General features: G+C 34.5%; 2 protein-coding genes across 2 annotated transcripts in view; one reads left to right on the top strand and one right to left on the bottom strand.

Annotated features, from left to right (window-relative positions):
* Nucleotides 1-22,591, top strand: part of LOC128238752 (uncharacterized) — a 32,726-nt gene that overhangs the window by 2,981 nt on the left and 7,154 nt on the right. The gene's annotated exons all lie outside the window — the stretch shown is intronic.
* The window catches only part of LOC128238750 (MORC family CW-type zinc finger protein 3-like), a 52,104-nt gene continuing 37,211 nt past the window's right edge, over nucleotides 7,699-22,591 (bottom strand). The window contains exons 11-18 of the mRNA XM_052954980.1: nucleotides 21,989-22,120; nucleotides 21,109-21,189; nucleotides 20,276-20,309; nucleotides 19,498-19,593; nucleotides 18,141-18,218; nucleotides 15,255-15,389; nucleotides 13,987-14,048; nucleotides 7,699-13,385 (exon numbers count right to left, since the gene is read on the bottom strand). Of these exons, the coding sequence (XP_052810940.1) occupies nucleotides 12,461-13,385; nucleotides 13,987-14,048; nucleotides 15,255-15,389; nucleotides 18,141-18,218; nucleotides 19,498-19,593; nucleotides 20,276-20,309; nucleotides 21,109-21,189; nucleotides 21,989-22,120 (1,543 nt within the window). The 3' untranslated portion in view covers nucleotides 7,699-12,460. The remainder of the gene's footprint in view (nucleotides 13,386-13,986; nucleotides 14,049-15,254; nucleotides 15,390-18,140; nucleotides 18,219-19,497; nucleotides 19,594-20,275; nucleotides 20,310-21,108; nucleotides 21,190-21,988; nucleotides 22,121-22,591) is intronic.

Below are 22,591 nucleotides of genomic sequence, written 5' to 3'. Positions count from 1 at the left end.
CAATTTTACATTTAAAAGTGATTTCAAGTGGTTGATCTTTTCCCGCGTTGTTTTGACGTCATTTGAAAAAAATGTTTCCGGTGACAGTCGGGTCGTTCTATTTACAGAATGGGTAAGATAGGATTACGGAAAGGTTATCCTAAATGAAATGAAGTATTCTTTTTAATGTTTCTTGAATGAAATAATGAACTATTGGTGTAAATATAAGGAATGAATTGCGGGGTTGATGTCATTGTCGGGGATATGAACGCAATTGACCATACGACAGGATTTATATGACAGGTCCTATCAGCCAATCAAAATACAGCGCTGGTAAGCCGTGTTGTTATCCGCCATTTTGTCCGTCAAACTAACCAGAGTCCGTCATATACATGCATTGGCATTTCCTCGCCTTTTTAAGTATTATGGTAAAAAGGTGTTGTTATGACACTTGTAATTCGGATACAAGGTAGCCAGACCGGCGTGTAATTCGTTCCGTTTTCGGAACTAGCGAGTCATTTAGAAAAATGCAATCGATGGATCAGACTCTGTGGAAGACATCACCAACAGTTGAACTAGGAAATTTTGAAAGATCGTTCAAAGGCGAAACATCTATATGTCTAAACAAAAGTATGTTTCTGAACAAAACTACTTATTTGCTTATAATGGGGGCAAATCAATCCGCTTTAAATTTATTTAATACTGAAGTTGTCCGTCCGTGACCTTAACAAACTTTAAACATCGTACTTTTATTCTTTCGCTTGTGTTGTCAAATCGGCATTAATGGCCATTTAATATCAGGTTCAACATGGAAACGATTGATTTCATTCAAGATAGAGGTGTTTTAGTTGATACCGTTATATATGCTTATAAACTGCTTTGCTTTCAAAGTAAATCAGGAAATATTGTACAACTAAATTTTTGTCCGCATGCTTCCGAATCTCATCTACTCATATGGTTACTATGTAAACAATGGCTATTGTAGCTGTCATTTTAACACAATTTCATAGATTTCTTATTTCCATATCAGCACTTTGTCGACGAAAAACCAAGCCAAGAAAACCCTGTCCCTCAATAAGCTACTGTACTGTATTTGACCAGCTTACACCGGGACCGGCTCACATCAGTAAGACCTCCTCCAAAAATCTGATTAATATCTGAGCCACCCAAAAAAAACAAGAACAGAACGGTCTGAATCGTTAAGGTTTTATTTGCTGTATAAATCAATTTATTTCACTGTACATTTAAATCAATTATTGAGGTCACTTGATTCTGCCAATCATGTGCTGTAAAGACTTACTGTACAGTAGATTCTTATTATGAATTAATGAACAAGTCAAACATGTACATGATTTCAATGTTATTCTTATATTTGGTGCCAATTACGTAAATCTATAATCATTAATGATAGTTCATCCCATTCTTAGAGTTGCACTCTCACAGATTTCTGTGTTGACACTTTTTTGTTTGAGAATGGGCTTATTTTGTTATTCTTTAAATTAAGTCCTTATATAAAAACCACAAAGCAAACCTCTTTGAGCCAAAATATGGACTCCACACCCTTAGATCAGCCCAATTGCGTTCATACCCCGATAATGACATCAACGCGCAATTCATTCCTTCAATAAAACATCTTTGGCCGTGATGGAAATAACACATATTGATATGAGGATACGCGTTAATTTAAAAAAATGACCCCATAAAACTAGGTATAGGTATGTACTGTATAATAAAACGAGCATAACAAGACCAATTTTGAGGCTCTACCTTTTACTTTTCGACCATTATTACGTCGACCGACGTCAAAGAAGAATGGCAAGCCACCTTAATGCACTCTATTCATCGAATTGCGGTAGAATAACAACGCCTCTTAAAAACCAGCTATACCGGCTGAGGCCGATGTTGTTGTTGTTGTTATTTCCCAGTTTTATGATCCTCCCGCCTCTTTACGATGACATTATGGTGTGGACATACCAGCTATACATGGTGGAGGTAGACCCCAGGTGCCTCTCCGGGCAATTTTCAGGCTCTGGCGGGCACCTGGGTAGAACCAACGACGTTCGGCAAGCTAGCTGGTTAGCTTCCTTACATGAAAGATCTTGACCGTGAGGCTCGGTGGCGCAATGATAGCGCGCTTGCTTATTAAAGCGGATAAGTCTCACCAAAGGGATATTGTGTCGCCGTATCAAACCTTTGCCAATAGAAACAGATGACCTAATGGAATGGGGATACATAAAGGAATCCTTTTGCAACTTGAAACCCCTGCAACTTTCAAGGTACACGGTAGAATATACTCAGAACATAGATCACGAAACCCTTGCTTTAAAGATGCATAACTCTTTGTTTAGAACATGTTTTAGATCTAAATCTTTTTGTTACTTATAAAGGTATCATGCTTCAAGTATTTCAACAGGCTTAAGTTTTATTTTTCCAAGTTTCGTTGAGATAGTACCTTTAACAGCCTCGTAACTTTGTGACATCGCATTATGTTACGCATATATGTATATAATAATTATATATTATAATTGTTAATTTACCTTCTGTACAATGTAGTGTAAGCATTCTAGAACTTATAGTAACGGTAATTTTGTCCGAAATTTAAAAAAGAAAAATCATTTTGTTATTGCATCCGACGTGTTTCACTAATTTCGTAATAGGATGGGCTCGCGGGCTCATTACAAAAAAAATGCTATTGACGGTAAAATAGTTCTTTTCTAGAGTGCAAGATTGTAAAAAGGGCAATTCATACGTAGAAAAGCACAATGTTTTATGCCACCCATGAAAGTGATGTCAAATACCCTTAACATTCTTTATGTCACCTATATGTCACTCATATATACCTCCAAAAATAGGCCAAACGGGTGTGGGGTAGCCCAGTGGTTTTATGAGACATCCTTCTTTAGATTTGGTGTATTTTTCTCACTTTTCAGGCGTGTTTAAGTAGAGAAGTAGAAAAAGTAAACAGTTATATCAATATAAGGCATAAAATATGCAAATCGGTTGTGGGGAAGTCCCATGTTTTATGACCTGTGACCCCCATGACAATAAGATGTTGTTCGAATTTAAATTTCATAGGAAAGTTCGAGAGGTTTAGTGGTAGGGTATCTGTAAGCGAGGTCGGCGTTCGATTGGATATGAAACAGTCATGATTCTACATAAATGAACAGTTTCCTCCAGGAATGGAAGAACGTACTGTACGGAGTAATGCGTAGATATAAAGCGGACCCGTTGGTATCTAATAAATGCAAGCTGGTACGGGATAAATTGTATGTTGGCAACAAAGTGTACGACCCTGTTACATCAACTCTCATTTTCCCCAAACCGAAGTATTCGAGACCTCAACAATATCAGCCGCCTGCTAGGTCTTTTGTTCACGAACGGCCACGCACTGGTAACAAACATTCGATAGCCATCCAGAGCGATTAGACTTTTCTACTCCGAACAGATTCAACGTGCTGACTAACCTGGACCCCGAACAAACAGTGGTACGTAACAGACCAGCGCAGCGCTCACCACCAACCCCGCTTGACGAGACTATTCTGAAATGACCCCGAGACGACACTTCTACCACCGTCGGGCCTGATCCGTCAAGCATGGTGAACCTCGAGGAAAATGTGCAAACTGCCGGTGTAGGTGTTTAGGACAGGCCGGGGGAGAATGTTAATGACAATACATTTAGGTAAGAAAAAGAAGATTTAGGCCAAGAACGGATTATTAAATTTTTATCTCTTAATGTTTGTGGTCTTATTTCGAAACAAATTATTCCAGAAGTTTGCACATATATTAATGATTTTGACATAATTGGGTGTTAAGAAACGAAAACTGATTGTTTAGACGCAGTAGATCTCGAAAATTTTACATTGTTTTTTAAACATAGGAAAACTATTGATTAAAGAAAATCAGTTGGGATATGCTTAGGCATGAAGAATGATTTAGTACCTTATATTTCTATAATTGATTCAGATAGTGACCTTGTTTTATGGTCTGTTTTGTCTGACCAAATTACAAGCAGAGGTGATATATTGTATGGTGTTGTATATTTGACCCCCGAAAACTCGGATTATGCTAGTGCCGACCCGTTTTTGATATTACAAAATGATATTGACCATTTTGCAGATACGTTTAATAAAATGTGCATATTTGGCGACTTTAATTCGAGAACAAAAGACATCCAAGAGTATATATACAGTGACTACGATATATTTCATGAAATGCATTTGGATGAACTTTATAAAGATTTACAGATGAATGAAAAATATTTTTCAGCTAATGTACGCAAACAGAAATTAAATACGGATTTAATAACTAATGAGTATGGTCGAAAGCTAGTTGACTTTTTACAACTAAACAATATGTACATTTTGAATGGCCGTACGATTGGTGATTTCGAAGGCAAAACAACTTGCAAAGGTGTAAGCACGGTTGAATATTTTATTTGTACGCCTAATCTTTTTGCTAATGTTATTCAATTAAGCATAGATGAATTTTCCAACATTTTTTCAGATGTTCATAATCCTGTACATATGTAGTTTTAAACATTCCTGTGATGATAAAGTTGCTGCAAAACTGTGGAATGCTAGCAAAAACGATGATTTTATTAATAACATCAATTCAAATAAAAGTGAGGATATACTTAGAGAGTTAACTTGTCTTGAAAATAAAAACGATACAGGTATAGATGCATCGAACCATGTTGTTTCGAGTATCAAGTTTTTTTCTAGATTCTGCAATAAAACAAACGAGTGTGAATCACGATTAAATAACTCTGATAAAAAGACAAACAATAAATCACGTTGTTGGTTTAAAGCTGAATGTAAAACTGCAAGATGGAACTTTCATACAGCTATGTTTATGTTTAAATTGAGGAAAAATGATGCAAATAAAGAAAATTTTAATGTACAAGGTAAACATTATAAGAAAGTTTTGAATAACAATTTAAACATTTATAGACGAGAAAAGGCTATAAGACTGAAGCAAATTAGTAAGGCTAAGCCAAAAGAATTTTGGAAAGTTTTAAAATCTAAACAGTCTAGCAATTTCAATGCATCTTTAGAAGATATGTATAATTATTTTAAAAATATTAACTCCAACGCTAATTCTGATAATATTGACCTGAACGACGATAATATGCAGAATATTGATATTGACGGAAATGAGTTAAATATACTAATTACATATGATGAAATTAAAAAGGCGATTAAATAATTAAAGAACAATAAGGCTTGTGGCGAAGATAATATTTTAAATGAACATATCAAATATTCTTATTTTTGTTTCAAAGAAGTTTATATTAAACTTTTTAACATTATTTTTGATAAAGGTCTCGTACCACAAAACTGGACCGTTGGTATTATACATCCAATTTATAAAAATAAATGTGATACATCTGATCCTGAAAATTATAGACCAATCACATTACTAAGTTCTTTTGGTAAATTGTTTACCTTAATACTGAATAACAGATTTAAAAAAAATTGTCAAAAATCATGATTTGTTAAGTGAATATCCATCAGTTTTTAGACAAGGATATTCAACAGTGGACAATATGTTTGTCATAAATATGTTAATAGACCTTCTTCATAATTCAAAGAAATAGTTATTCTGTGCATTTATAGATCTTAAAGGAGCATTTGATACCATAAATAGAAGCTACTTCTGGTTTAAATTAGATAAAATGTGTATAGCAGGGAAATTTATACAAATTATAAAAAATATGTATGAAAATGCTAAAAGTTGTGTACGTGTTAATGGTATAAAAAATATGTATGAAAATGCTAAAAGTTGTGTACGTGTTAATGGTGTAAAGTCAAACTATTTCCCTTGTACTATAGGTGTAAGGCCGGGCGAGAGCCTTTCTCTGTTGTTATTTTCTATGTTTGTGAACGATTTACATAGCTTCTTTGCAAATAGTAATATTGTTAATGGTACAATTGTGTATAAACATGATGATGATGTTCGTTTGATAGATTTTATAAAGTTATTTGTATTGCTCTATGCAGATGACACAGTCATATTGGCAGAATAATATACAGATCTGCAAAATGCTCTAAACATATATGAAAATTATTGTAAAATATGGCAACTTACTGTTAACACCACTAAAACAAAAGTGCTTATTTTTTCGAAGGGAAGACGTGTTGAACACGAATTCCTACTATGCGATGATAAATAAGAAATACTAAACGAATATAAATATTTAGGTCTGTTATTTAGTAGAAGTGGTTCGTTTTGCAAAGCAAAAGAATATATCGCAAAGCAAGGCTATGTTTGTTTTGTTGAAGAAAGCTAGATATCATTGTCTTTTTATTGAATTGCAAATTGATTTATTTCACAAAGTTGTCAAACCTATTTTGTTATATGGATATGAATGTTGGGGTTATGGTAATATTAATATTCTCGAGAAAGTCCAACTTAAGTATTTGAAATATGTGTTAGGTGTCAAGAGCAGTACACCAAACTGTATTGTATATGGCGAAACTGGTGTTAAACCTTTAAATATTGACATTAATACTCGTTTGATTGACTTTTGGTCAAAATTAATAACACCGCCGTTACCTAAACTTACTGTATCTTTATATAATATTGTCCTAAGTAGATAAATGTTTTTCAAAAATCCACGATAGTCCCATTTTCAGCGGATTCGTAATATTAAGGAAATATTGATTAAATGCGGGCATATTAACAATTGGCAGAGTCATGACTTTTTAAACAGATCAAGTTAAAGAAAACTGTTTATCAAAAATTGTCCGATCTCTTTATTAATGAATGGTTTTCTACTATAAATACTTCTAAAAATGTATAAATTATAGATTGTATAAAGAAAAGTTTGAATTTGAAAATTATCTTGTACAGACACCTTACCAACTCTTGCGATATATGATAAAATTTAGAACTAGAAATAACAAATTACCTCTGGAAATTGGAAGCTGGAATAATGTAGAATACAACGATAGAAAATGTTTATTTTGTAACAATAATACTATAGGAGATGAATATCATTATTTGTTGGAATGACAAGAATTTGTTGGTAAAAGAAAAGGTTGTCTTGATAATAAATATATTAGACATCCATATACTATAAAATTTTAACAAGTAATGCAAATAAGACCTGATTCAGGTATACATTTTGAAAAACTCTGTAAGCTTATTAAAGAGATAATGGTTAGATTCTCATAATGATACATACATTGATGCATTTTGTTTCCCTTTAAATGCCTCCTCCATTATAAAGGTATAATGTTAATATTGGATGACACTGATTGAATTTATTTATTCTTATAGATTATGTCTTAAAATGTTGAGACTATTCTCGTTCTTTACATAGTTGTATATATATATTTCAATACTCTTTTTGTCATGTTTTGTGACATGAGTTATACGAAATAAACTTGGAAACTTGGTAACCCGAACCGAATGTATTTTTAGGCCTTATTGTCCAGAATCAAGATGGTCAGAAGCCACACAATAGTCCAAGGTTGTTTGTCTAAGGAATTAAATTTAAATATATGGTGTGAAATATCTTCAATGAGAAACAACCATGGTCTGCCAGTTCGTCAAAGGGAATTAAATAAATGGTGTGAAATATCTTCAATGAGAAAGAACATGGTCTGTCTCTTCGTCTAAAGGGTTTCAATAAATGGTGTGAAATATCTCCAATGAGCCAAGAACATGGTCTGAATCATAAATCATGACTAAAAATACACAAAAATGAAACCAATCAGGTGTTCACATTTTAATAAACTAACAATTATTATGAGTTGTAACTATGAATACAGTCATAATTGGATACACAAACGAGAACTATATACATGTGTGATTCAAATGTCATGCTATAAAATCAGACAAAATATTATACATATAAATACAAAAACAAACGGGGGGGGATGTCTAATGATCCAAAGTCGAAATGTCTAGCCGATGATCTTTGATCGCTTTCTTATAAATGGGTTACAAACAAGGCTGTGTTACCTCCGAGTACAATATGGATAATCAAATGAAAACAATAGCAGTACAGTGAATAATATTTACACGATTTCAGCAAGATGACCTAGTGCTCAGTACATGATAAGGCCAACAATACTTAATTACCATGTTATGCATTCTGGTCCCATTTGTGTTCTTTAGTTTTAGTTAACACTAATTTCTTTTAGCTTGATTGAGATGAAAGCAGACAGCCGATAGAGTCCGTTTCCTGGGCGAAACCAGTACTGGCGTCTATTTTGAGAGGCCATTTGAAGGTACCCTGATGGGTATTGAACCTTTTCCTGGACAGAAACCAGAACTGGTGTCCATTTTAAGAGGCCATTTGAAGGTACCCTGATGGGTATTGAACCTTTTCCTGGGCAGAAACAAGAACTGGTGTCCATTTTGAGAGGCCATTTGAAGGTACCCTGATGGGTATTGAACCTTTTCCTGGGCAAAACCAGTACTGGCGTCCATTTTGAGAGGCCAAAATAAGGTACCATTGGTGGGGTTTGAACCTTTGTTATAATCATTTAACAGAATTAACAATAACTTTTGGGTATCTGACTGGATTGTTATTGAAAGTGTCTACAGTGATTCTAACACCTAATAATTGTCAATCCTGCAAAATAGCCTGGGGTCTGTTTGAATTATGGATATAAGGGTTTCATGCCCAAAGCGACAATTATTAGGTGTTAGAAGCACTGTAGACACTATCAATAACAATTCAGTCAGATACCCAAAGCAGGGTAAAGGAGCATAGATCCCTTTGAAATCGTTTCCAATGCTATTCAGATTAATTTCAAGATAAATCTTTACAACTGTATATTAGTCTGAATATAAAATGTCTCGATCTTAAATTCACGATTAACACCCATCTTTAGAACCCCAGATGTGTCTCATTCGATATTACCGGTAGGATTTCAGTTTGGAGTGCAATATTTTCTTGTTTCTTTTTCCTGAAAAACCAGCCACTGAAGAAACACAAACAAGAATTACCTGTACTAAAGTGTATGAGTTAAACAATATTTAACATATGTCATCAAACAATGAATTATGATTACTTGTATCATACAGTAGTCTTTGATGTAAACAATAAACGCAATGAACTAAACACAAACTATAAGACCTTCAACTTTATCTCAAACGAAGGTAAACACTTGGTACTGTGCGAATGACAAACATAAAATTAACTAAGATCAGCCTGTAATAACACAGCAGCATTCATAATCCATGATTGCACATAGTGCAAACATCTGACATGGAATACAGGAATACGGTCAGGGTTACTAGAACGAAATGTGGTGTACATGTTACACACATGAACATTATATAACAGGCAGTTAAGTGCAATATGGTTTTATGCAGAGGTGAAATTTTCCAAAAATAGTTAATCTTGAATGAAAAACAAATGAACAGTGTTTAATGTAGATCATGATTGATATGAGAGGTGATTCATGATCATTGTGAGAAATTCAGAATGGTTTCTCAGCTTATAGTGTGTATATATGTATATAGCATGTGGTAGATAAACCCAGTAAATATTCAAATTGGACAAATACACAACAACTGCATAAGATACATGTGTCATAAGTGATGCATACATCAGTATGTAAGATTCAATGTGTTACACAACAATATCAATTTTATGCAAGTTTTTTACATTTTTTAAATTTTCCCTTTTTTTATTGCAATGGTATCTTCTGGTGTCTAGTCCCTTTTTGGAGGTATTTGTTCCTTTGGTCGGGCTAAGACCCAAGACATTTGGGTAAAAGCCGGACACTAAACCAAGTCTCACCCTAAAAAACAATTAAATAAAACAAACCTCAAACAGTAATGCTAATGACTGTCACACAGGACCAAAGTCTCTTTAAAAGGATCAAATGACAAATTTACAATGATCACAAGCTATACCCGTAATTGTTTTTTCTACATATACTTTAGTTTTAAACAACGATGGCAGTACCATAATGTGACAGGCAGATATAAATAGAATACATTTAGAAGCTAATTGTCATAACCATTAATATTTTTCTTAACTGTACAACAATATTAACTTCATGATGATCATTTCAAAGAAAGATAATTGCTAAACATATAATAAACTTAAGTATTCCATTTTCTAAAAGTTGCACTCTCACAGATACACCTTTTTTTCTTTTTTAGAATGAGCCAATTTTTTCACTTTTTTCACAAATGTCTGGAAAACAGTGATTTATGACTGCTGACAAAAGATCAGATCGCAAATTTTTCATATTTACGCTTAAAAAATTGATGTTTTATGGCTAAAAGCGTTGGTAACAATTTAAGAAAAATGAGTATTATGGCAACTTTCCAAACGATTGAGATCCGTTCTTTTGTGAGTTATCTTAAATGAATGAATTGTAGGCATCGATACCAAAATCAGCTGATTCTGATATAAACAAATAAAAAAAGTCTAGACTGTCAATCTGTGAGAGTGCAGCTTTAACTTCATAGACACAGCAATAATAACACAAATTAAACTGTTTTTGTTAAGGTATATCTACTAAAACATCTTAAAATCTTTTAACAGCTTAACAAAATCTAACTATTATTCAATGATTTGTGGTTGGTGCTGCTCTTAATTTTGCCTATACTTAGAATTTAGCACAAACATAGTGAAACCAGGAATTTGATTGTAAGGTGAAACTATAAAGAATGATATTAAAAAGCAGAGTCTTGAACAGATTCAATTTCAATTTCCCAAGAAATATGTTACATACTTTTTGATCTATCACGACTTTAGTTCGTAATTTTTCATACTGTACTTGTATACTGTACTTATTTGCTGGACCAATACAACCAAAAACGTAAGTATATTTTTACCATCCTATATATATATATATATATATATAAAGTTAGAAGTTCCAGTGCCTGGTTAAATGCCAACACCATTAATTCACAGCACTGCAGGTACAGAACCTATTGTTGTTTAACTATGCCATTCGATTAGAGGGGCGTTTTCACTGAACCCAGTCCGGTTTTGTTATACAAATATTCAATATCCATTGTGTTTTGAATTTTATCAACGCATATTCATGCAAATGCGCACCTAATCTGGAGCTCAGACTATTATATTAGCATGCTGTACAAAGTAAGACAAAACAATAAAAAAGAAAGAAGCAAAAAAGAAAGAACGTAAAAATTCAAAATATACACATCACAGACTTGAATAATATACAGAAGGGAATAGATACGAGGAATTCTCGGGTCAGTCAAATGGTTGGCAAGAGAGCAATCCTGTTTAAGACCTCAGTTTCATCTTGACAACAAATCTTACATGTGATTACATTCAAAAATCAGTTCTGTATGTACATGGCAAACTTTAATTTCTTAACAGACGCAGACATGCTGAAATAATTGCAGTAAGAAAGAAACCTTATAAAATAACTGGAAACAGGCACCTTTAAAATTGTAATATGATTTTTTTAAATGTACCTGGAGGCACCTAATTAACACCCAAAGAAATAAACAATAACAAATATTTGATAATGATATTGAACACAATTAAAATGGCATACCATATTTAAATTTCTATCCGACAGCTAAACAATGATAAACTGAACAAACAATGTCATATTTATTGGGGACTGATATTTTTTGTCCAAACATCAAACTGTCATGCAAAAAGGTCATTATTGGTTATTATGGAACTTTTAGATATGTAGTGCTACAAACAATAGATATAATTCATATATTTTTTAAAGTAAGTCTTGCTATAAGACATGTATATTATAGTTGCAGCAACAATTTGGCTAATAAGCTCTGTGGCTCTTGAAATTTTACATACATGTATATTTACAAATTTAATACATAAACTTAATACTTTTACAGTATTATCAATAACAAGATATCAATGGTGTAATTAACAGTTTTTTTCATTATTCCATCCATCACCACACAGACGTTTAACTCCTCAAAAAGGTGCATTACCCTTATAGACCTTTTCTGGCATACGGTTTTAAGCTTGATTTAACAAGAATATGGCTACATAGATTGTCCACTCTCAGACAGTTTGAATCATGATCCCACTGCTTTGAATAGGCAGCCGAATTATCGAGGCGAAAGGATCACTGCTTTGAATAGGCAGCCGAATTATCGAGGCGAAACTGTTAAATGCGGCAACAGGTGGTACATGCAATAAAGACTCCATTTAGCAATGTTTTATATGGTCTTGTTGACTGTATGACCTTGTATGACACAATGAGAATACATTGTATGTTTTGCCTAAAAACAAAAGACTTTTAGTTAGGGTTACATCCTTTTAACAAAAACAGTAAGCTTCAACATTAAAACACACTCACTCAAAAAAATAAACAACAGACTATGAAAACGGTAGGGTTGGCGCCTATTAAGACAGTAGTCTCATGTAACCCGACCCAAAAGAAATGTTTTTTTAAGGCTTTACCTTGCCCTCAAAAATGTGGATGGAATACATTTAAATTCAAGATAGAGCACGAATACTGATCATATACAACATTGTTATTCAGCCAAAGAATTATTCAGCAGCAGATGTTGATTCTTTTCTGTTTCCATCTTTATTAATGTCTGGTTTTTCATCACTTTCCTCTGAAGCACCTTCCTCACCGTTCACTCGAATAAAGTCCACAATAACTTGCTCAATATTTTCCGGATCACCATAATCAAAGTCACTGACAATAATTTTCAGAAGCTTCCAAATGTTTGACTGCAAACTTGTAAGGCTTTTCTTTGTTTCCGACAGTTCTCTTGCTTTAACAAGCAACATCTGTTTTTGTTCCACCGCACTCAAGCTAAGTAAATCCACTTCTTCCGGACTAGCCAACTTTGAAATAACTGGGACAGTCTGTACATGTGCACTCTTAAACTCTTTCTTAACTTCACCCTTCTTCACCATAACCTCAACATTCCTTTCCTTCATGTCAACCTCTTCCTTAGCTTTGGAAACGTTTTCCTCATCTTTGCAGACTGTTTTATCTAGTTTTTCTTTATCAGGTTTGACATCATCATCATTCATCTCCATGTATCCATCACCATCCGCCTCCACAGGAGTCCCTTCAGTCTCATTGGCAGAATCTTTCTTGTTCTCTTTATCAAAATTCTTGTCCGTCTTAGTTTCTGAAGTTTTCTTTAATGTCTTATCACTTTCAACTAATTTGTTAGATGAGTCTTCAGTATCGGCATCACCAGCTGTACCCATTTCCTTGTTCACACTTTTATTACCATTTTTAGGATGAGGTGCGGAAAGCTTTGTTTTCCCAGGAGTTTTTGTAGTTGCTCCAGTTTCCTCTAGATTCTCTTCTTCCATTGTAAGGTCTATAAGTCCAGCATCACCCCCTGCATTTGGAACGGTTATGAAGCCTCCATCCTCAGTCTTTATTTTCGTGCACCTCTCATTGCTTCCATCCTCATCATCACTTTTCCTTTTCACAGGTTTTGATGTACTGCAAGGAGTTACAAGTCTAATAAGGATATTCAAAAGGCAATTCACATCTGGTACATTTTTCATTCTGATCTTTCATCAAATGTCATTACTAAAATGTGCTGAGAATGTTTTAAAAATTTAAAAGAAAACAAAAATTGATGAAGTTTGTTTGTTTAAAAATGCACCAAATCTTCCCTCTGAGAATGATTTGGTGGCAATGTTTTTTTGATTCGTTTTTTAAATTGAAAATTTTATTTCCACTGGAAAAAGAGACACGTTAAAGCTTTGAGAACAGGCACACAATCAAGACCTTAATTGATCAGAGCCACCCCCACAACAGGAAATAACAATTCATTTACCTGAATATGTTTTACCTTACATTACTCTGGTACTTTTACATTGTAGGATCAAATTATGTACAATGTTATCATTATTTTGCTATAGATTTGTGCAAATTAAATTTTACCGCATATTTAAATCCAAAAAAAAGCCAATTTTCATGTTTCAACTAAATCAAGATTTTTAAAATTATGACTAAAATCCTTTACTCAAAGAGGTCCCAGGTAACTTATTTTTTTATAATAATATAAATTTATTGATGAGAAAGCATTTTTGTTAACCTGCTGCTGCTAACTGCTGAGCTGCTCTGGCCGGCCAGATTTTGCACTTTCTCAACCAGGGTCTGAAACACATAGACATTCAAATTACATTAAGCATGTTGAAAAAACATCACTAAAGGAAAAGGAAAAAGGGGCTTATGAAGTGGCCGCATTACTATTCTCTGTATTATTCCACCTTAATTACTCATAAAAGTATGCGCTTTCTCAACCAGGGTCTGAAACACATAGATATTCACATTACATATCGTATGTTGAAAAAAAAATCACTAAAGGGTAAAGAAAACAGGGGTTATGAAGTGGCTGCCCACTTTTTTCTGTTTAATTTTCACTCAAATTACTCGTGTAGCTAATAAATGGGGTTTGCTGCAAACATCATTTACACTGCCCTATGGGTTAGGTATCTCAAGCCAGAAACCCAGAGCATGGATTACACTGATTTCTATGAATGTTCAGCCAACTGCAACAGGGGTGAGAATGGTTGAAGAAAATCCCTGTATGCCAGGGTTCTAGATGGTCCCTTTAAGGGGTGATAATGGTTGAAGAAAATCCCTGTACGCCAGGGTTCTAGAATTGAGATCTTCAGGAGAACCTCACCCATGCCTGAAGCATTCTACTAGCTACTTGACTCAGTGAGTCGGAGATCTGTAGAGGGGAAGCTATATTGGGCATGGCATTAGACCAGTTGATAACTTTAAACTAGGGTTAAACAACTGACTGCAGTTGTCTTGGATTTAATGTGAGCGTGCCAACATGAGCATGAAATAACGTAATGGTTTGTAATGGTTAGACAGCTTTTTGTTAATCAATTGGCTCTAATTGCACCTACTTTATTTGGGGAGTTTCAGTTTCTATATTTATCTTGATGTCTTCAAATAAATGAAATGACCCCATCAGAACTATGTTTACTCTGATAGTTGCTCATCTCTAGAGATCGCGCCATCTAGAGCATGGAATTACACTTGAATCACTTATTTAAAGTGTGAGCTTGAAATCACCAGTGACCAAGCCATCCAGAGCACCAAATTAAGCTAGACCACTGACTATTCTCTGAGAGTTGGTGATCTCTAGCAACTGCGCCATCCAGAGCATGGAATTAAGCTAGACCACTGACTATTCTCTGAGAGACAGTGATCAATAGAGGAGTAATCTCTAGCAACAACGCCATTCAGAGCATGGCATTAAGCTAATAAAACTGACTTAAATCTGTGAATTTGTGATCTCTAAAGACAGCACCATCTGAAGCATGGAATTAAGCAAGAGACACTTACTTTACTCTGGGAGTTTGTGATCTCTAGTGACCGAGCCATCCGGAGCATGGCCGTGGACTTCTCCTCAATGGCCTGTTTCTGTTTCTCCAACTGTAGGATGGTTTTCTCCTGAAGGCTAATTTTCTCCTGGCATGCCTGTTCATATATAGCTGCGTACATAGTATTTGATCTATCATATGGCCATGATTATTGTTGTTAAATTATTAGTAGGATTTGTTTACCAAACAAGAGCTGTCACAGAGACAGCGCACTCGACTATTCAGTCGCTTTTCATTGTAAGAATTTAATAGTTTTGGCGAAACATGCATGGATGAGTGTATGAAGTCTCAATGCAATACATCAAGTAGTTGGTGAGATATTAACCTATATGTGCTTACATGCAAAACCTTGACCAGAATTTCTAAGTAGAATAATAAAGGGGCAAATTTATATTATATGCAAGATAGAGTTATCTAACTTGGTAAATTAAGAAGGTTGAATGGCTGGGAGCCCTTGTATAAAGTTTCAATGCAATACATGTTGTATTTGCTGAGATATTAACATGAATGTGGTTACATGCAAAACCTTACCCTGAATTTCTATTGCGAATAAAAAAGAGCTGTCACAGAGACGGTGATCGACTAATCTGCCGCTTTTCAGTGTATGGATTGAAAAGTTTTGGCGAAACATGCATGGATCACTGTTAGATTAGATTTCAATGCAATACATGATGTGCTGAGAAATTAACATAAATGTGGTTACATGGAAAATTTCAACCAGAATTTTTAAGTCTAATAATAAAGAGCCATTTTTTGCAAAATACAGTTATCTATCATGGTTATTCAATTACGTTGGGTGGTTGCGTACCGTTGTAACTATAAAGTCTCAATGCAATACATCAAGTAGTTGCTGAGATATAATCCTAACCAGAATTTCTAAATCGCATAATAAACGGGCACAAATTATATAATATGAAAGATAGAGTTATCTTACTTGATTAAAGAAGAAGGTTAAATGGTTGGGAGCCAGTGTGTAAGGTTCAATGCAATACATGATGTATTCGCTGAGGTATTAACTTAAAAGTGGTTACAATTGCAAAACCTTAACCAAAATGTCTATGTCTACTAAAAAAGGGGCTATTATTTGAATTGAATGAAAACTAATGTTATTTAACTTGGTTAATTAAGAAGGTTGGATGGTTGAGTACCATCGTATAAAGTTTCAGTGCAATACCTCAAGCAGTTGCTGACATATACACCTATGTGTGCTTACACCCAAAACCTTAACCAGAACTTCCAAGTTGAATAATAAAAGGCAATTATTTGCATTAAATGCAAACTAGAGTTATCTAACTTGGTTAATTAAGTAGTTTGGATGGTTGAGTACCATTGAATTGAGCCTCAATGCAATACCTCAAGTAGTTGCAGAGATATTAACCCATGTGTGCTTGCACGCAAAACCTTAACCAGAATTTCTAAGTGGAATATAAAGGCCTATTATTTGCATTAAATGCAACCAAGAGTTTCTAAATTGGTTAATTAAGTAGGTTGGATGGTTGAGTACCATTGTATAAAGTCTTAATGCAATACCTCAAGTAGTTGCTGGGATATCAAAAGTATGTGTGCTTGCACACAATACCTTAACCAGAATTTCTAAGTCGAATAATAAAGGGCAATTTTTTGCATTAAATGCAAACTAGAGTTATCCAACATGGTTAATTAAGTAGATTGGATGGTTGAGTACAACTGTATCAAGTTTCAATGCAATATCTCAGGTAGTTGCTGAGATAATAACCTATGTGTGCTTGCAGGCAAAACCTTAACCAAGGTGTGACGCCAACGCCAACACCAACACCAACACCGATGCCGAGGCTTGGGTGAGTAGTATAGCTCTCCATATTCTTCGAATAGTCAAGCTAAAAATGGCAATTATTTGAATTCAAGGCAAAATAGAGTTATCTGACTTGGGTTATTTATGTACATTGGATGGTACCATTGTATAAAGTCTCAATGCAATACATCAAGTAGTTGCTGAGATATTAGCCTATGTGTGCTTGCATGCAAAACCTTAACCAGAATTTTGTAAGTCAAATTAAGTCAAATAATAAAGGTCCATAATTCGCATTATATTCAAAAAGTGTTATCTAACTTCATTTATTTAGTAGGTTAAATAGTTGGGAATACATATCTAAAGTTTCAATGCAATACGTGACGTATTTGCCGAGATATTGGCTTAAATGTGGTTACACGCAAAACCTTAACCAGAATTAATAAGTTGAATAATAAAGGGCAATTATTTTGCAATAAATGCAAACTATTGCTATCTATCTTGGTTAATTAAGTAGGTTGGATGGTTGAGTACCATTGTATAAAGTCTGAATGCAATACAGCTAGTAGTTGCTGAGATATTAACCTATGTGTGCTTACATGCAAAACCTTAACCAGAATTTTTAAGTTGAATAATGAAGGGCAATTATTTGCATTAAATGCAAACTAGAGTTATCTAACTTGGTTAATTCAGTAGGTTGGATAGTTGGGAATACATATCTTGGTTCAATGCAATACATGATGCATTTGCTGAGATAATTTCCTAAAGGTGCTTTATAGGGCTACTCCATTTAAACATATATCCACTGGGGGGAAGGCACTTTTAAATTGTGCCACCCCCCCTACAGAAGCAAATTTACCCTTTTGGGGGTCCAAATTAGCGAAAAAAGACACCCACCTATATACTATTAAAAAAATTGTCTTCCCGCCGGGGGTTATATGTTTAACTGGAACAGCCCTCACGTGCAAAACCTTAACCAAGCTGTGACGCCAACGCTTGGCTGAGTTGTATAGCTCTCCTTATTCTTCGAATAGTCAAGCTAAAAATCACACATCAACTTGTGTGATGATTCAAGTATACCTGCATTTTCTTGCGTGCCTTTTCCAGATCGGCAACTGTTGGTTTATGTTCCTTTGGGTCCTGGCTGGAGGACACCTCCTGGTGGCGAGATAAGTTAACGCAATTAAACATACAAATTTATTACATGCTTCCTGGTATTTATTTGATACCTTTTACTGTTTTGAAATTTAGGCCCGCTCTTGGTTCCAAATCAAACGTCAACGCTACGTGCGCATTAAATTGGTGCGATTCAAAAAGAGCAATTTAATGACTTTTAATTCCAATTTAAGGCATTAAATAATAAAAAATAAAAATTCAACGTAAGATAGCAATACATTTTACCTCGTGAACACCAAAAGTGAAAATTTGGTGCTCACTCAGTGAAATATATTACAATCTTACACTGAGACAAACAATTATCCACTATATGACGTACAGTCCAACCCCTTTTGGCCTGAACTCCCCGGGACTGAGGAAATACTTGGGAGTCTCTAGAAATTCAAGCCAAGCGGTAATGCTAACATTAAACAGAACGAAATCAATCCTTTTCATCCAGTTCCAGCCAACACCAAAATCAACCCAAGCAAGTTCGAGTCAACGGGGTTGGACTGTATTTTAATGTACATAAATTAACAGTTTTGTGTAGCTGAAAATTGAACTGACATGACGCTTAACAACCCTGATATAAATATCTTAAAGTGACACTCTTATTCAAAATCAATACATACACATGTAAAACAAACCTAACTTTTGAGTGATACACCCTCAACTACTTACAAAATAATGCATTTATGGAAAATATTAATTACTATTAACAATATAATAACTGTGTATTTAATAGCTGAAAAAGCAAAAATATTAAATGATTGGTGAATGCTAAAAGATTTACTGCAATTTACTATGGTTTCATAAGGTAGAAATACAGTGTTTTCTGCAGATTTCTCGGGGTTTTTTTTACATATGTTCATCCTTTGGGGTATATTAAAACATTTGTAATAAATATGTTTAATCTTATTTTGGAGTAATAGTGCATCTTTAACTATTATGCTATGGAATATGTTACTAGTTACATGATAACCCCAGACAAACAAATACATCCCAAATACATTATATTCTATAGTTAAACAAGGAAGGTAATCTGATTTAAGTGCTTAATCATCTGAAGATACTTCAAGTCAAAGTCAATGTTTTTGCATGAATTCTTTTTAAAACGGAAAAGTCCTTCACTGGTGTTTTGCATCAATTCTTTTTAACAAAGCAATGTCCTAAACTAGCACATTCAAACAATCTCTGCATTTAACCAGTGCAGGGCTTGCGGCTTATGCTTATTTGACCTCCATTTGCTTATGCCTCTTATTCATGTAAATAGTTATATTACCAGTTCCTCCTGCTGTCTTGAGATCTCATCAGCTTTCTTCTTTAACAATGCCTCTTTCTTTGCAAGGGCTTCTTCCTTCTGCTTCAACTTACGTGCCTAGAAAACACAAGAGATACGTTACATATTTATACAGGGAGTGGCAGTCCGGGGGATGGAAAATTTGATGCAAAAAGGCCATTTCCAAATACATCTTTGCAACTAAAATCAATGATTAAGGGTTTTATCAAAAAACTCTGCACACTAACATACAATGTGACTATTACAGTACTATTCATTGAATTTATAGGACACTAAATATATGCAAAATCATTCTTCAATTTTGTTTTTAGAAACAACTGTCAGTTTTCTTAATAAAGTCACCAGGACATGACAACGTCTTTGACATGCTGGACCCAAAGAGTCAAGACTCTACAACAAGTCATTCAAAAGTTCTTGAGCAGAAACATGTGATGCCAATAAGAATGACACATCATACAAATGTACATACGGTATTTGTGTTTGCCATGATTCACAAGCGACACAAAAAGGACCTACAAAAACTTAGCTTCAACCGACAACTGTCAGAACACTAGCACAGAACTTCAGCTGCCAAAATAGTGGTTTAGACGTCTGCCCCTCACCCAATAGCTTGTGGGTTTGATCCCCATCAATGCCTCAAAATGAAATTGCACTGGTTTCTCCAAGACTCGAAAGCTCTTTTTATGAGCTCTCAACTTTTGTCCAAATGAAGCAATTATGATTCGTTTAGCTTGAAAATGGTAATTAATATAATCCATACCTCTTCTTGTTTGGCTTGTTTTTCTTTCTCTCTACTGGAAAGAAGAGAAAAATCATGAACTTCCTTAACCATTGAAAGGAAGTACATAGTTATTTGCCTTCTTTTTATTTATAAAAAAATTGCCAGGTAAATGTAAAATCAGATCACAAGGTCAGGTAGAAAACTTGATTCTAGATTAGCCTCCCAGCTGCAATAACAGCGCAATAACATGAATAAACACTGCCAAAATATGAAGTTACATTACACTTTAAAGGGACTGTACACCAGATTGGCACCAAAAAAAGTTTTTTCTGTAACGAATCTCACGACATTTAATTATTAAAATGTGTTACGCTTTGATATCATAATTGTAAAAAACAGAGTACCAAAATGTAAAAAAAAATGTGTCAGAGACCGGGTTTGAACCCGTGTCGCCAATATTGCAATTCAGTGTTGTATCCATTGTGCTATAAAGGTTTACCCCAAACGCGTGGTATATTTAAGCTATATACCTACCTTGGTAATATCACATGACAACATCGACTAGCCAATCATACATAAGGAATGAATTCTACTAGGTAGACATCATCAGTAATATTTTTTAATGGAAAAATACAAAATAACTGCTTAACTTAAATAAATTGTAAACTATGTGGTACTTCAGTTAGTAAGTTTCAATGCATTGTACACTTTAATACCAGGTTTATGTCAGTTTTTAACAATTTTCTTTTTTTCTTGCAAATTGATCATCTGGTGCACAGATGCTTTAAAACCCTGGAACACCTTACAAAAGGTAAGTTACATATTGTGTCCTCATGCACTCCTGGTTTACCTCACTATGTCATTGAACTCACATGGTTTTCTTATATGTCTTTGTGTAAGTTGGTATAAGTGCCGCGTCATCGTCCTCCGGCTCTTCCTGTATGTCGCAACGACTGAAACCAACACAGGCTTGCTTAAATATTGTACAAAATAATTGTTCAAACCTCAACCATTTTATTTGAATACAACTTGCATTAGTCTGTTTTAAAATGATTGTTTATTGTGTATTTATTGTACATTGCTTTGCTTGAATACCATTGACATGTTTTATGCATTTTTTCGTTTTCGTATTTGTAATATACAACGTATGCAAATTGGACATAAAAATAAACAAGTTTTGAGTTGAGTTGATATAAAAAATGGCTCAATTATCAGAGTTAGACACTAACTGTTTTTGCATTTGAGCCTGCCGGACTACTTACTAACAAATGTTACTAACAAATGTTAGGAGTCCGAGTGAAATTTAAGGGGTCCAGCGTTTTCGGATATATTTAATTTCAAATAGAAAACAGAAGTAGAACTTTTTACAATACAACCTACATTTAAAGTCAATGATATTGCAGATAGGCAATCATTTAGTACCAGGCTTAATCATTAAGAATTTCAACTATTACAGGTGTTTAAAGGTCAGCCTACCCCACTCATCTGATATAGGTCAAATTTTGCGTTTGCAATATTGCAGCAAATGAGATTGTATTCTAAGTTTTTAAGATGACATAATGTAAAATCTTCTATAAAACATGAGTGCCACAAACAATCACGGTCAAGGGACACAACTCCTTAAATATTTCAATGGTTAATGAAACTTGCTTTGTTTCAAAGTGAACATGCTTATAAAGGTGTTTTTTTGCTATTATTTCTAACATTTTCTAAGAAAATATTCAACTCAAAACGTTGAATGTTAAAACTTACTTAAAGGTGGCGTCAGGGTTATCTTTGCAGAACCACTTGTCAGGCAGTGAATCTGCAGAGATCCCAGCAGGAAGTCTCCTCCAGCTCAGACAATTATCACACTGTGCCCACGTCCAGTCTGGAAGTTGAGAGCTAAAAAGAACAAAAGAGATTATTTAACAAGAGGGCAGGTGTTGAAGCAGATCCCAGCAGAAAGTCTCACCTAAATCAGTTGTCACACTGTGCCCACGTCCAGTCTGGAAGCTGGGAAGCTTGACAGAGGAAATGAGACTTTAAAACAAGCAGGCAGCGTGTGTGCAGTGGAAATGGGTGTGCCAGCTCAGGCAGTTATCACACTAAGCACATGTCAAGTCAGGAAGCTGAAACTAGACAGGGAAATAAGATCATTAATAAAGAGGACAGTGTGTGTGTGTTAATACTGTTGGGAAATCTCTGCCAGCTTGGCCCAAGTCCAGTCAGGCAACTGGAAGAGAAACAATTTTTACTCGATGTATAATTCTAATTCAAATTGATTTTTGTCAATTAATTTGTGGTGACAAATTTCAAAACAGCTTATATGAACCATGTCAAGCTTGTTTCCTGGGAAGAAACCAGTACTGCTGT

Source organism: Mya arenaria, chromosome 6, assembly GCF_026914265.1.
Source record: "Mya arenaria isolate MELC-2E11 chromosome 6, ASM2691426v1".
NCBI lineage: Eukaryota > Metazoa > Mollusca > Bivalvia > Myida > Myidae > Mya > Mya arenaria.
This window is presented reverse-complemented; position numbering and strand designations above follow the sequence as displayed.